The 16,705-nt window shown below is 44.0% G+C and overlaps 2 protein-coding genes across 2 annotated transcripts in view; both read left to right on the forward strand.

Annotated features, from left to right (window-relative positions):
* Positions 1 to 13,682, forward strand: part of LOC110331856 (gasdermin-A-like) — a 28,214-nt gene extending 14,532 nt beyond the window's left edge. The window contains exon 11 of the mRNA XM_021212722.1: positions 13,403 to 13,682. Within this exon, the coding sequence (XP_021068381.1) occupies positions 13,403 to 13,682 (280 nt within the window). The remainder of the gene's footprint in view (positions 1 to 13,402) is intronic.
* Positions 13,683 to 16,407: 2,725 nt separating this feature from the next.
* LOC110332449 (gasdermin-A2-like) overlaps positions 16,408 to 16,705 on the forward strand; it is a 9,794-nt gene continuing 9,496 nt past the window's right edge. Inside the window, exon 1 of the mRNA XM_021213688.1 lies at positions 16,408 to 16,428. The gene's annotated coding sequence lies outside the window, so the exon portion shown is untranslated. The remainder of the gene's footprint in view (positions 16,429 to 16,705) is intronic.

A 16,705-nucleotide genomic window follows, 5' to 3' on the forward strand; every position in this document is an offset into this window, starting at 1 on the left:
GGATGGAACACAGGGCCCCCAATGGAGGAGCTAGAGAAAGTACCCAAGGAGCTGAAGGGGGCTGCAACCCTGTAGGTGCAACAACAATATGAACTAACAGGTACCTGCTGAGCTTGAGTCTCTAGCTGCATATGTAGCAGAAGGTGGCCAAATCGGCCATCACTGGGAAGAGAGGCCCCTTGGTCTTGCAAACTTTATATGACCCAGCACAGGGGAAGGCCTGGACCAAGTAGTGGGAGTGGGTGGGTAGGGGAACAGGGGCGGGGGGCGTATAGGGAACTTTCGGGATAGCATTTGAAATGTAAATAAAGAAAAATAATAACAAAAAGAAACAGGACAGAGGTAGAAATCTAGGGGGAATCAGAAAACAGAATTGTATAATGCATGTACCACACTTCTGCACTATAGCCACCTGCAGCTACATGAACCAGGTTCCTGAAAGGGAGGACGGTGCTGTATGGAGATCAAGACAAAGATACTGATCAAGGTTCAAAGTTTACTTAAGAGTCTCTGCTTATAAAGGGGGAAGGCCCATCCCCCATCAGGCCAGGATCTCCATCATTTTGTAGCCAGGTTGTTGCCTATTCAGGAATGTCTAATGGAAGACAGGTTCAGTCCCTTAGCAGGTAGGGTAGCTGTGTCTTGGAGAAAAGCACAGAGGTGGCAGAACAGTAGACCTCTCTAGGTCGGAAGACTCCACCTTAGGTGGTCTTGTTCGCAGTGGCCGGACAGGTCTGAGCCAGCCTGCTCAAGGCTGGGGGAGGCTACAGTTCCTCCCTAATTATATAATAAAAATTAGCTGGACTGGGGCTTAGAATTTACTTATGCTCCGTGGTCCTGCCTGGGATTTATGGTGGCTTACAGCCATGCCTGTCTTAGGACTTCAGTCTCGATGAACTTATTCTTATCCATCCTGGAGAAAATGTGCCGCTTGTTTGTGTTTATTTGCACAAATAAGGCTCTGGGGTGTTATTATGAACAAACCATGGCCTCTTGGCACATGCCTCTGTCTTAGATTGAAAATAAGTCATAGACCCAGTGGCCCACCCTTGGCTGGAGGCCCTCATTGCACACCTTTTTTCCAATCAGACCAAAGCCACTATGTGCACTCAATACATTTCTTCATATCGATGAATTTCTGCCATTGCTGAAGGAGAGCCTGTGGGGAGGTAACTGACCTGCTTGAAATACAAACCCAAAAGTTGAAAAGCAACAGGATTAAGGTTGTCTGTAGGGAAGTCCAGGTACTCTATTCAGTTGCAAATTAGCAATGATCAAGCTCAAGCTCTGGCCTCCTGGTGTAGGGGAGGTGGCTTTGGGAACCAATAGAAAAGCTGTTAATTCTCAGGAAAAAGTGGAGGTTGTGCTCCAAATTAAAGCTTCTGGCTAAATAAAGATTTTTATCCATCATCAAGATTGGAATTATACTTACTAGAAAATTCAGGGTCTATGTCCACTTGACAAACCACTCTTTCAAGCAGCCATCAAGCTCTGTCTTCTTTTTGTGAAAAATACAAACAGAACCTCTTCCCCATATTAAAACAGGGTCTGGACCATTCCACGTATTAGTTAGGTGGTCCTGCCATTTAATGATGGCATATGAACTGGAAGTAAGTGGATGCCAGTGGTGATCGGCTGCAGTGTGACCTTTAACATCAGTTTGCAAAAAATTTAAAACAAATAGGACAAAAACGAGATGTGCTTTTGGTGATCTTTGGGGGAATAATTTCCCCTGTTTTGTTTTTAAAAGCCAATTTTTCAGAGTGCAATGAGCACGTTCAACAACTCCTTGTCCTATTGGGTTATAAGGAATTCCACTTTTATGTTCAATACCAAATTCCTAAAAAAATGAAATAAAATTGTTGCCAGTATAGGATGGCCCATTATCTGTCTGAATGACTTTAGGCAATCCCATAGCATTTACAGGCTTGTAAACAATGGTCTAGAGGCTAAACCTTTCTAGATTCTTCTCCCATATGCTGAGAAACAAAATGAAATCCTGAACAGATGTCAATACAAACATGTATATATTTCAACTTTCCAAATTCTGCATAATGAGTTACATCGATTTGCCAAATATAATTAGGCGTAAGGCCTCATGGATTAACCCTTAAATGTGGAACTAGAGATAATGTAAGGCAGTTAGGACATTGTTTTACAATCATTCTTGCCTTCTCCTTAGTGATCTTATGTTGGAGTCTTAAGGTATAGCTAGAGAGATTAAATTTATCATGATCATGTCTAGCCAATGCAACAGGGTCTAAAACTAAGGCCTCTCCTATTAGAGCTCTGTCAGTGCAATCATTGTCTGCAGCTAAAGGTCCAGGAAGACCAGAAGGAGCTCGTATATGACCAATATAAAATGACTTTTTTTGTGCAAGAATGATGTTTTGCAATTGTGAAAACAGAGATCCTGCTGTATTAAAATAAAATATACCACAAATTTCTATCAAAGGAATTGACTGTGCAACATATAAACTATCAGTAAAAATAGTAAAATCATCATTCACAGACTGAAAACATTCAATACTGCCATCAGCTCTGCTAACTGAGCTGAGAGCCCAGGAGTCTCTATGACTACCTGTTGGTAAGATACCCAGGTCGTCCTTTAGAGGAGCCATCAGTAAAAATCAAAAGAGCATTAAACAAAGGCTGTAAAGATGTCATATACGGAAATATCACCTCATGTACATTTAAAAATTTTATCAACCTATCTTGAGGATAATGATTATCTATAGTTCCAACAAATCCTATTTGAGCAAGCAACCAATCTACACTGTGCTGCTTCAGCCAAGTTTCTTGATCTACACTATAAGGCTGAACAATGATGTCTGGATCTTTGCCAAAATAAGTCAGTGCCTGCTTCCTTGCAAGCATAATCATCTGGGCTACTGCTTCATAATATGGCAGGATACTATGTTTACGAGATATCCTCAAATGTATCCACATTAGGGGGGCTTTTTGCCACAGCAACCCTGTAGGAGCATGGGTTGTATTAAAAATTAACAGATGTAAAGGCAAAGAGTAATCTATATAAGTAACAAACTGTCCTTCAATAGCTCTTTCTACTTGTTGTAAGGTCAGCAATCATTCTGAGGTTAAAAATCTAGGGGAGGTAGGATCAGGACTCCCTTTAAGAATATCAAATTAAGGTTTCAATTCCCCTGTAGTAAGCTTTAAATATGGGCAAAGCCAATTGATATCACCTAAAGTCATTTAAAGTTTTTAAGTTGTCCCTGCAAATGACTATCTTCTGGGGAAAAATGACTTGATCTGTAAGTCTAAAACCCAAATAATTATAAGGATCCTGAGTCTTTACCTTTTCTGGAGCTATTTGCAGTCCTTTATCAGCTAAAGCCTGTTGAACATCTCTATAACAGAAAAGCAAGTCCTGAGGATCTTTTCCCGCTAATAAGACATCATCTGTGTAATGAACAATGTATATCATTGGCCATTCCTGTCTTACAGGCTGAATGGATTGTGCCACAAACTTTTGACATAAGGTAGGACTATTAGTCATGCCCTGAGGAAGAACTGTCCATTGATATCTTTTCATAGGTTCCTTAAAATTAATAGAAGGAACACTGAAAGCAAATCTTACACAATCCTCAGAGTGCAAAGGAATAGTAAAGAAACAATCTTTCAAATCTACCACAGTTTTATAATATCCTTTAGGAATGGCTACTGGAGACAGAAGCCCAGGTTGTAAAGCTTCCATTGGTACCATGGTTTCATTAACCTTTCTTAAATCTTGTAACAATATTAACCTTTCTTAAATCTTGTAACAATCTCCATTTATTGGATTTTTTTTCTTGATAACAAATATTGGAGTATTCCAAGGAGAGTGGGATTTTTTTAAATGCCCTGCCTCTAATTGCTCCTGCACTATCGAATAGGCAGCTTTTTTTTTTTTTTTTTTTTTTTTTTTTTTTGGTAAAGACCACTGATCAACCCACACCAGAATATTATTAAGCCATTGAATTTTATCAGCATGGGTTGAAGGCAAGATAGTGGCCATTACAGAAAATACCCCAAGCCTCTTGTTTTAGAGTGAGACTGAGGCCCTTCAAATGACTTAATAACTTGTCCTTCCTTTCCTAGCCCCAGACCAGACAAAAATTCTTGTCTTAGCAACTGCTTAGTTACTGCTTCATTAGGACTACATATTATAAGGCCCATCTGTGACAAGGAATTTATTCCCCAGAGGGTAACAGATAAACTTGACATAACATAAGACTGAATTTGTCCTGAATTGCCCTCCTCATCTCTCCAGGTTAGCAGTTTAGAGCTTTGTTTTGGGTTATTGGCATAACCAATTCCTTGGAGGTAAGTAAGCTTATCAGACAAAGGCCAAGTTGAAGGCCAGTATTCTCTTCTAATAATTGTTACATCAGCTCCAGTATCTATTAATCCTTCAAAGCTTTTTTTCTTCAATTATTACTTTAAGGTTAGGTCTCTGACTAGTAATAGATTGAACCCAGTACACATCAGAGGAAACAAAGCCACTCTGTCCTCTCTCATTCTTAACAAATCTGGATGGTAGCAGATGCAAGGGAACTAAGATAAGTTGAGCAATTCTTTGATTAGCAGGTACAGTTATAATATCATGAGGGGAAGCAGCCATAATTTTAATTTCTCCCTCATAATCATTATCTATAACACCTGGATAAATCTGCAGATCTTTTACAATAGAACTGCTTCATCCTAAAAGAAAACCACAAGTTTCTGCAGGTAAAGGTCCAAAAACTCCTGTAGGCAGAGTTTGAACTCCAATTTCTGGGGTTAATACTCTGTGGGTGGTGGAACCGAGGTCCAATCCTGCACTTCCTGGGGTTGCCCTGATAAGTTAAAAAACGGACTTTCTTGGATGGGCAGCAGCTTCATGGCCCCATAAGATGCTGTGTCCTGTGGGTGTCTCAGGGCCTGAGGCTGGCCCCTCTTCACATTTCCCGACAAGGGACAGCCCTGAATATCTGTCTTAGATTTACAGTCTCTGGCCCAGTGGTTACCCTTCCTGCATTGAGTGCATTGAGGACAAACTCCTGGAGCATAAACTGATTGCCCGCTCGGCACCCCTATTCCTAGGACAATCATTTTTAAAATGACCCAAACTTCCACACTTAAAACATGCTTTGTTGGGCGTGGTGGTGCACGCCTTTAATCCCAGCACTCGGGAGGCAGAGGCAGGCGGATTTCTGAGTTCGAGGCCAGCCTGGTCTACAAAGTGAGTTCCAGGACAGCCAGGGCTATAGAGAGAAACCCTGCCTCGAAAAATCCAAAAACAAACAAACAAACAAAAAACAAACAAAAAAACATGCTTTCTTGCCTCGTTTCAGTGCAAGCATTGCTTGCACAGTGGTTCCTTGCAAAGCAGCAGCCAAGGCCAAGCCCTGATTATATGAAGGCCCAATCTCTGCACAAAGACGAATATACCCCGCTAAGTCTGACTGTCCTTTGTGCAGCCAAATAGTGGAGCGACACACTGTGTTAGCATTTTCATAAGCCAATTGTGTAATGAAAGGATTTCCCGTGTGAGAATCTCCAAGAATTCTACTAGCCGCTTTTAATAGCCTATCCAGGAAAATTTGGAAAAGCTCATCAGGACCCTGCCGAATACTGGCTAAGCTTCCACTGAGATACCATTAGTCGGTAACTGATTCCAAACGCAGCAGGCAGCCATTGCAATCTGCGCATTCACGCCAACAGGAAACCCAATGAAGTTTAAGCCAGCGCTAGCACGAATACAAAATGTTGCTTACTGTGTCTGAAACCCTCTTCTCTTTTCTATTCCTCGTGGCGCTTCACCAAGAGAGTGTTCACTCACTTGGTGCTTCAGTATTCAGGCGGGACATTCGAGGGGCCACCTGTAGCCACCTGCGGCTACACGAACTGGGTTTCTGAAAGGAAGGCTGGGGCTGTATGGAGAAAAGACAGCGAGAGAAATATGAGACCAAGACACAGATACTGATCAAGGCCCGAAGTTTACTTAAGAGTCTGAGCTTTTAAAGGGGGAAGGCCCATCCCCCACCAAGCCAGACTCTCCTTGCTTTGTTGCCAGGATCTCCAACATTTTGTAGCCAGGCTGTTGCTTATTTAGGAATGTTTCAGGAAGACAGGTTCAGTATCTCAGGAGGTAGCATCTTGGAGAAAAGCACAGAGGTGGCAGAACAATAGACATTATCTAGGTCGAAAGACTCCACCCTAGGTGGTCTCATTTACAGTGGGGGAACCGGTCTGAGCCAGCCTGCTCTAGGCTGAGGGAGGCTACACTGCACAAGTACGGCCATATAACAAATGTATCCCATATACTCAAACCCCCAATTCTGCCTCTCCTAAGGGGGATGGGCACCTGACAACAAACAGGGGCTCTAGCTGTCTGTCTAAGAGGCTGATAGCTGTGCCAGGGTAAAGAGGATGGGAATGGAGGAAAGAAAGGGGATGAGGAATAGGGAGCAGAGAGGTGGGACAAAGTGTGGGAGGATTCTGAGAAAGTAGAGTAATAAAGTTTCAAGGTGTTTTGTGGAGTGGGAGACGCTTTCCTCACTCCTACCAGAATGCAAGGGGATCTCCAGAAAACTGATTCTTCATACAGCCATGCAGCAAACCACACAAATTGTATCCTAGAGACCTGCCTGTGTGTGTAGAATCCTCTTTTAAGTTATTTCCAAGGAGTGACTAAAGAAAGATAAGGGGGTGGGGCTGGAGAGTAGGCTCAGTGGTTAAGAGCACTGACTGCTGCTCTTCCAGAGGTCCTGAGTTCAATTCCCAACAACCACATGGTCGCTCACAACCATCTGTAATGGGATCTGATGCCCTCTTCTGGTGTCTGAAGAGAACAGCATTGTACTCACACACATCAGAGAGTGAGACAGGGGAAGTTCCTGAATGACCTACAGGGAGACAGCTGAACACCCACAGCATCCTGGGCTGTCTGTTATCCTACCACTGAGATCCTCCTCTGAGTATGTGTGCACATATGTTCCATATCCTTAGAGAAGCAGTGATGCTGCCAAGTTACAAAAGGCTGTGCCCCCCACAGCCTTAAGCAGGCTGACTCGAACCTGGTTTGCCACATTTGCTAGGACACTTAGGGTGGACTCTTCCGACCTAGGTAAAGTCTAGTGTCCTGCCATATCTCTGGTTTCCTCCAAGACACCACTACCTGCTGAGAGGCTGAACCTGTTTTCCTGATGTGATCCTGACAAGCAATGAGATCCTGCCATGGTGGGGGATGCTTCCCCCTCCCCCTGTATAACCTCAGACTCTTAAGTGAGCACTGGGCCTTGATCAGAAACTTGTCTTGGTCTCGTTATTTCTCTCGACACCTTTCCCATCCAAACCCCATCTTTCCTTTCAGGAACCCAGTAACCCGTGGCTGCTGGTGGTTACAGGTGGCCCCCGATGAGTGGCCTGAAAGCAGAAAGAAGGACTTGGGGTAAACTGACTTGGGCCTCCACAGAAAACAGAAGAAGATGTATCTTGCACAGTAAGAAACATACAGCATTAATGTTAATGCTACAAATTTCATCTTTTGAAGGCTGTTGATTGCAAGGGTGNAAAAAGGATACAGGCTAGACTGAGTCAGCATTGGTCCAGCACTGATATCAGCTAGGGGTTGACAGTGGAAGATGGGACTGGAAAACTCTAAACAGGCATTTGTCCACAGTCCAGAACTGCATCAGGTGGGAGGAATAGGGTTTACATAATAAAATAAATTAAAACAAAATAAAAAAAAACTAAATACAAAAAAGAGAGGGAGATGCTAGATATATAAATGACATGAAAGAGACATATCGGGAGAGAAGGAAAGTGGAGATCTCTCCCAAGGACAGAAGGAAATCAGGAGACATCCTGCTTTCTCTCTGGCCCCTACAGGAGACATGCTTAGTTCTGGTTACACCAAGTTCTCTACCCTCTCTGTATGGTCTGTGTTTGGTGCACCAATCTGTCCACGTGTCAATTTGTGTCTGTTTTTGTTTTGTTGTCTGAATGACTGATGGTCTATGTTTCCTGCTGAAAAGAAAAAATGGTTTGAACTTTATCCATCTCTTGATTCAGTCTCAGTCTGCACAGTGGAGGCAGATTAAAGTTGCCCCACACCTTAGCCAGGAGTCAAGCACAGCAGGAGAAGCCCTGCTGAAAAGCTGCTTTGAAAAGGAGTCTGCAGCTTCTTAGTTCTAAGGCAAATAAGCTGATAGTTGTTTTTTCCTAGAAAAAAATCTCTGCAGTTATGATTATTGGGTTTAGCAAATGACAAAGTATTCTTTCTCTTGAAATTATAGCTAGAAAAAGTAAGAGTTCTTTTATTGGTCTTAATTTATTCATTTTTATTTTTTTTTTAAGATTTTATTTATTTATTATATGTGTTTACACTGTAGCTGTCTTCAGACACTCCAGAAGAGGGCATCAGATTTTTCTTATGGATGGTTGTGAGCCACCATGTGGTTGCTGGGATTTGAACTCAGGACCTTTGGAAGAGCAGTAGGTGCTCTTAACCGCTGAGCCATCTCACCAGCCCTTGGTCTAAATTTATAAGATTCGTGTAGCCACTTCATTTGGTTTGTGACTGGTCTTAAAGGTATAAATATGCTATGCATGTCTTGGTCATAGAGTATTGGCTCATAAGTTATTGGGTATGATTAAAAGGTATAACATTGGTAACAAGAAAGTTAGCTTAAAACTGACAACTCAGGGTTGGAGTCATTTTAAACAACAGCATGTGGCAGTAACCAGCCCAGGTATCTAGGCCTCTAAGGATACATCTACGTTGGGATAATATTTTATGTAATTCTAATCCTAGAAACTACACTTGTAAGGGATAAGATTTAAAACAATGTCTCTTTTATGAAGCATTAAAAGTTGCACTGTCATGCATTCATATACGAGTTGGCAGTCAACATGAAAGGGATGATTTCGGTATTGATTTTAAAGAATATAGATTGTCTAAAATTGGGTTTTGCTTTCCAAAAGTTATGGATATATTCTAATATTGCAACAGAAACTTAAAAATTATGGTTAAAATTGCCAGTGTTCCATTGACTGCAGTATGTAATTTGATTGCAAGCTTAAGATTTGCAATCAAATATATTGTTAATTAGGATGATTATGAGAGTAATCATCGTATGAGAGTCCTAAAGCAGCTCACTGTGGCCATCTGGCCATACAAAGCAAAGACAGACTTACCTGGATATATTTGTCTTTGTGCAGAAATTGGACAATCATACAATCAGTTTGGCTATGGTTGCTGCCTGACAGGGGACTACAGTACAAGCAATGATTTCACAGCACTAAGGTTATAAGGAATGTTTTAAGTATAAATCCTCTTAAGAAAGACTGTCCAAAAATTAGAGGCATAGGCAGACAGTCAGATTGTTCCCCTGGGATCTGTCCCCACTGCAGGAGGGATAATCTTTGGGCCAGGACTCAGGCAGATGCTCAGATTAAAATACATTTACATTTCAGTTAATGCAAAGTTCAGAGGAGCCTCAGGCTTGTGTCTTCTTTCTTTTGTGTTGCAAATCCTTCGTTGGGAAGTTTTTGGGACCTCACCTCTCAAAGGCCCCATTCTGCTCCCCGGGAGTGTTCCCAGGTGAACTTCTTCCCTACTTCAGTAAAGGTGATTTGCAAGGTGTTACACCAGGAATCACATCCTTTGTTATAGGTGGTGGGGCCCACTTAGGGCTGCCCTTAGGCAGATTATGCCTCTTAACCTGTATAAGATCCCAGGAAGAGGAAGGTTTCCAATAGGTGTCTCCAGTAGTCTCACAGCCCCAAGAGGCACAGTAATAGCTAGATCTATAACCACACTTGTTTCCCAGGGACCGATCTCTGTGTTCACCAGGGCAGACATAAATTGGGGTGTGACTTAAAAAGGACCTGGCCCACTTATTGTAGCATTCAGGGTTTGTACTATATTTTTGTTGTGTAGTAATGTATTGAGCTTGTGGCATGAAATGGCTGGAGTGCCCCAGACCTCTCCAGCCCCTAGGGCTAGCTTACACAGGTCAACCTCTAGGGGCAACCAGGAGGGAGAGCTTTCAATCATGGAGGTGGCATTAACTATGTCCCTGGCTTCATTAAGAACCTGCCATGTATAATTGTATGGTTGGTACCTGTATAGGGCTACCTGTGACCCACTTAATAGCAGAAGAATGTATACCCAGATCCAAAAGGTTGGGTGAGGCATCTCTTGGGCCATTCTTTTGGTTTTCTGTAATTAAGCATAAATGGAAAGCTTTTCTCAGGGTTTTTCTTCCCTGGATGAATTGTATGGTTTTATTAGGCACTCTGGGAGCCATCTGGCATTTTGGGCCCCTGAATCATAGATACGAGCGTGTCCTTTGCCCCATATAAGGACCGGATCTGGACCCTGCCATTTGTTGGACAAGGGATCTCTCCACATAGCTTGTGCATAATTGTTGGCACTTGAAGGATGCCAAAGGCGATCTGTGGCAGACATGCCTACAGTGTCATAGGTAAGAAAATTTAAAACAAATAGTGCATGACTCAGGAGGATCTTAAAGTTGCCAGATTGAGGATATAGATTCCCCCCACTCCAGACTGCAATTTAAAGAGCATATTTTTAAGGGGTTGATGAGTCCTTTCTACAATGCCTTGGCCTTGGGTGTTATAGAGAATGCCAGTAATATGTTTGATGCCCATATAAGCACAAAACTGTTTAAAGCTGGACCTAATATATCCCAGGCCATTATCTGTCTTGAGGATCTTGGGTTGTTGTGTAACCACCAAGCAGGAGAGAACATGACTGATAACATATTTAGTGGCTTCCCCCATCTGTAAGGATGCACAGATAAAATCACTAAAAGTATCAACAGAGACATGAATATATTTTAACTTTCCGAAGGGGGCATAGTGGGTGACATCCATCTGCCACAACTCACCAGGAACTAGCCAGTGGAAATCATTAAGGGTAAGAAGGGAATCTTTTCTAATTTGTATTTTTTGGGAAATAATCTTATTAGGGAAAAGATCAAACCCCAGAAATAAGAATGGGGGCCGAATTTGGACTTTATCTGGAGATATCTGAAGACCCTGCTGCTGAAGAGAGGATATAAGCTTTTGGGCAACATGATGAAGTTGGCATTCATCAGTTCGAGCTAGGAGAATGACATCCGTGTAATGGACAATGTAAAGATCAGGGAAGTGAAGCCTAAAAGGATCAACAGCCTGAGCAACAAATTTCTGACAAGGGGTAGGACTATTAGCCATGCCCTGGGAAAGAACCTTTCATTGGAAATGAGGCAAGGGCCCTACAAAATTCACTATGGGAAGGCTAAAAGCAAAGCGTTCACAATCATCTGGGTGTAGAGGAATAGAAAAGAAGCAATCCTTAAGGTCTATGACAATTTTAGAATAATTCTTGGGGATGGCAACCGGGGATACCAGGCCAGGTTGTAAGGCCCCCATGGGGACCATAGTTTTATTGACTGCCCTAAGATCTTGTAGTAGCTGCCACTTGCCACTTCGTTTTTGAATAACAAATATTGGGGTGTTCCAAGGCGAGGTAGAGGGTTCTATATGTCCTGCTGCCAACTGTTCCTGCACTAACTCTATGACTGTGGACAGTTTCTTAGCAGGGAGGGACCATTGGTCAATCCAGACAGGGGAATCATCTTTCCACGTGATCTTGTCTGCCTGGCATGCAGGGGGAGCAATGGTCCTTATGAAAAATGGGTATTATAGCCCAAGCCCGCGTGATCCACCTTGGGGGTGGCCTCTATCGGTGTAGGCTTCCCTCCCTTGGCTGTTTTTACCTAGTCCCTGTCTAGGGAGATAGCCCTGGGAAAGCATTTGATGAGAAATAACTTCATTGGGACTGCACATAAAGACTTTCATTTGAGAGAGAATATCTCTTCCCCAAAGGTTAACGGACAGACCAGGGACCACAGAAAGCTGAACAAAGCCAGAATTTCCCTCATTATCTTCCCAAGTCAACAACTGTGAACTCTGGAGGGTATTTTTTGATTGTCCAGTTCCTTGTAGATGGGTCAAAGAGGCTTGTAAAGGCCAAGCAGAGGGCCAGGCACTCTGGGAAATTACAGTAGAGTCCGCACCTGTGTGTTTCTGCGTCACGCCACAGGCGCCATGTCTGCGTGGGCAGAAAACACCTTGGACTGGGTTCGTACTGAAGAGCTAAACAACCTAAGATAGGGATGAGCTACAAGGAAGAAACATTATTTATTAATTACACACGGGAGAACCCAACCCTCTCCCGCATGTCCCATTGTCTCTCTGTGTCTCTCTCAATGTCGCATGTCTCAATCTCTTAATGGCCCACGGTCGGTCCGATGAGGGGAGCTGTGTCCAGAAGGCGGGTCCTATGAGTAGGCGGTGACGACGTTGGTGGTTGGTCCGGGCGACGAGTGGGCGTTGACAGTGGGCGGTCTGAGGACGCTGTATTCTGGAAGAACTGGGTAGCACTCTGGTATTCCTGTGGAGGGGGAGTGGTTAGTGGGGGTGGGAGACACCAACAAGCACCCGAGTCTAGAATGCCCTCAAAACTTTCGCCATTTATTTTAAGTCTGAGTACAGGGTGGTCCCTGGTTATTGCTTGGACCCAGTAAAGGTCTGAGGAGCCATGCTGCCTGCCTACTGCTGGGTGGGAAATATCCAGGGGTAGCAGTAGGGCTTGTGCCTGATACTGAACCTCGGGGGGCACTGACCAAAATCTTAGTTTCTCCAATGTAGTCATTATCTACTAGAGAGGGGTGAACTGTAAGTCCCTTTAAGGTGTGGAGGCACGCCCCAAAACTAAAAAATAAGTATGAGGCGGAGGAGGTCCAAAGGACCCAGTGGAAAGAATTTGAACGCCATCCTCAGGTGTTAATATTGAGTCGGTGGAGGCACACAAGTCCAGTCCTGCACTGCCTGGGGTGGCTCTGCAGAGACTAGGGACTGATCTGGCCACCAGTGGTCCCCCGTAGCCAGAAGAAATGGAATGGAATTGGGGGCCCAGGGCTGGCCCCTCTGCCCATTTCCCTGAAGGGGAGGCAAAGGATTCCCAGAAAATATCTGTTGCAGATTGGCAAACATTGGACCAATGTTTGCCCCTCTTGCAGCGTGGGCAGAGGGTATTGGGCTGTGCGAGCCTGGCAGTGGGACTTGCAGGGGGCTGAGGGACATTAGAAGGAGACATAGTGGGACACTGTCAGGCAAAGTGCCCAGGTGGGCCACATCTAAAGCAACCCTTTTGAGGGCTGGTCTGCTGGAGGGCTGTGCCAACCGCGAGATGGACAGCTTGTGAAGGTGTCCATATCACGGCAGAGCCAAATCATCTCATTAAGGTCTTTGTCTTTAACCTTGCTGAGCAACAACACCTTACAGGCAGAGTTGGCATTTTCATAAGCTAGCTGTTTAATAAGCTTATTATCTGATTCCTCAGGGCCCAGGGTTCTCTCTGCAGCCTCAAGAAGGCGACTCACAAATTTGCTATAATCTTCCTGAGCTCCCTTAGTGATCTTGGTCAGGGGTGTGATAACCGAGCCTCTGGCCGGAATTGCCTGACAGGCATTGAGGGCAGTGCTAGCGGACTGCGCCAGGAGGCCCATGGGAAGGTGCTGCTGACGAACCTCAGTTGTGTATTTGCCCTGGCCACTAAGTTTTTCAAAGGTCCAGGTTGCAGAGGGCAACCGAGGGGATTTCTGGTTAATGGTTGCCGTTGACTGGCAGTGGTCGAGGAAGTCAGCCTTCCACGACAGGAATTGCCTGCGTGTTAAGACAGATTGAACTACTCATACCCACTCAGCTTTTCAGGGTTTCTAGTTCCAAATCAGATGAAAACAGATATTGGAAATGACTATTACAGTCAAGCATTTGAGATTTTTGTCAACATTTTAATGTTACCCATGTTACTGGAATTTTTAATACTTCTCAAGGCCAAGGTAATGTGGACGTATAAAACAGTATCTTCTTTAAAAGGTGGGGGGGAGGGGAGGTATATCCCCATGCATGTTATTTAAATCACAGTTTTTATTTTTAAAATTTAAAATTTGGATGCCAAACAACTCTTGCTGAGTGCCTTATAGCATGCTATAACTAGGCAATCTCATGCCTAGGTGAGATGGAAGGATCCACTTATTGGCATATGCCATGATCCTGGTCAGGTATTTAATATGGGGAAGAGGGCATGTTTGTGTTTACTCCACAGAATGCTACAGGAGCATGCTAGCTGCCAGATTCCTGTGACAAGCTGACATGTGAGCTTGCTGAGTGCCCTGACAATGGTGACAGGAAAGCTGTATTGGGTATAGGTTCTTGACCCACTTTTGCTTGCCTATGTCCCAGATTAGACAAGCTAAGCTGACTTGCATCAAGCTTTTAGACTTTGTGGAAAAGAAAACATAGAGACTGTGGAAACTGACTTAGAAAAATTAAATAAAAGGAGGAGTTATAAAGACTCTCCTCTTTCCTTTAATGTGACCAGTTATTCTGATTCAATCATGGACTGGTCTAGAAATAAATCCAATATTGAAGATTCCTATAATGAAGATAGCTAAAAATCATTATCAGCAAGCAGAGTTAAATTGGAGCATAGCCTCTACTATTTACATGAGAAGGAACAGTTTTTTGTTGATTCCTGAAGCCACCTCCCCCACTCCAGGAGGACACACTTGGGTCTGATCATTGCTAATTTGTAACTGACTAGAGTGCCTGGAACCTCTCCACCCTTAATCCTGCTCCTTTCAACTTTGGACTTTGTATTTTTAGCAGGTTGGTCACCTCCTTACAGACTCGGCCTTCAGCAAAGCTCAGATATGGCAGTGATTCATTGCTATGAAGAAATGCATTGACTGCATAGTGTGGCTTTTGTCTGATTAGGGAAAAGGTGTGCAATAAGGGCCAGCAGTCAAAGATGGGCCACTGGTCTATGGCTTATTTCAACCTAAGACAGAGGCATGTGCCAAGAGGCCGTGATTGCTCATAATAAACACTGAAAGGACGTGTTTGTGCAAATAAATACAAACAAGCTGTATGTGTTCTCTGAGACGGGTTAGAAAACATCCAATTAGATTCATTCCTAAGACAGGCAGGGCTTCCAGCCACCATAATTCCCAGGCAGGACTATGGAGCATAAGTAAATTTTATGCCCAAATCCAGCTAATTTTTTTTAAAGATTTATTTATTTATTTATTTATTTATTTATTTATTTATTTATTTATTATATGTAAGTACACTGTAGCTGTCTTCAGACACTCCAGAAGGGGGTGTCAGATCTTGTTACATGTAGTTGTGAGCCACCATGTGGTTGCTGGGATTTGAACTCAGGACCTTCAGAAGAGCAGTTGGGTGCTCTTACCCGCTGAGCCATCTCACCAGCCCCTTATTTTTAATAAATAATAAGGGTGGAATTGTGCCCCCCCCACCCCCCAGAATTGAGCAGGCTGGCTCAGACCTGTTTTTCACAGTTGCTAGACCATGCAGAATGGAGTCTTCTGACCTAGGTAAAGTCTATTTTCCTGCTACATCTGTGGTTTCCTCCAAGACACCACTACCTGCTGAGAGGCTGAACCTCTTTTCCTGATGTGACTCTGACAAAGCAACAAGATCCTTGCATGGTGGGGGATGCTTACACACACACACACACACACACACACACACACACAGCCCATTTCTAGTCCCTCTGTTGTTGGGAGAAACCTTGTTTGAACATTAACTGCCTTGTAAGCCATAAGTATTTACTGGCAGAAAGTCTTAGATTCTGTGTGATCGTACTATCCCAGTTGAGAACAAATAGCTATAGATATTGAAAACATATACCTAGCAACCCATTCTGTTCTGTTATTCCTGGTGAACATTTTACCCAGCCAATATCCTGTTCTTGGAAACAGGGGCATTCCCCAGAGACAAAGCGACCCCACTCCACCCCCCTTATCCTATATCATGCTTCTGTGAGTATATAACCTGTGTGGGAACAATAAATATTTGTCAGCTTGATAAGACTTCATGACTTGCTATCCATTCTTTGGGTCTCTTGTCCCCCCCATTCTCTTCCAGGTGATTCCCTCTGACCCCCATCCCTGTCAATTGTCCCGTGGGTCAGGGCATTCCCTTGCTCCCAAAAGTCCACAAACAAACTTTCACTCACCATTTCTTTCTGTCTCAGGCCCAGCTACAAGGACACCTGCCTGGCACCTCCCTAACCAAAACCTTATCTCTTACCAGGCCAGAGCCCAGGGCCTGAGGTGGGGCACTTCAAACAGGTTGATGCTGATCTCCTGCAACAAAATGGGGTGGGGTCATTGAGGCAGGCAGGGTCAGTGGGAGTCTACATCCCCACCTCCACAGAGGCATAAAGCAGCCTGTCCTGGTAAGGGACAGTCAGTCATTCCCTCATCCTATAGACAGAGCGAGCTCTGGTTCATCACCACACACCTGCTGCTGGACAGGACCCATCATCACCCCTCCCTGGTAAGAACAATGACAGCTGAGAAGGCAGGGGGACAGTCTGGGGAGCCAGGGAAGGTTGGGGCCAAATGGACATGAGAATTGTTATCCTTTATCATGGCCATAGAGTCCCCCTGGATTTCACTGGGGGTAGGACACATAGTGGCCTTAGAGAGAAGAGACACAGACCTTGGAGTGTCTCTCTGGTGAAGGGTAGGTACTTCTAGGTACACTCAGTTTGTCCTTGGAGGGTCATAGGCCATCCCAACCCTTCCAGAAAGAAGGGCTGGAAAGTATATTG

This window comes from Mus pahari, chromosome 14 (assembly GCF_900095145.1).
Source record: "Mus pahari chromosome 14, PAHARI_EIJ_v1.1, whole genome shotgun sequence".
NCBI classification, from domain to species: domain Eukaryota; kingdom Metazoa; phylum Chordata; class Mammalia; order Rodentia; family Muridae; genus Mus; species Mus pahari.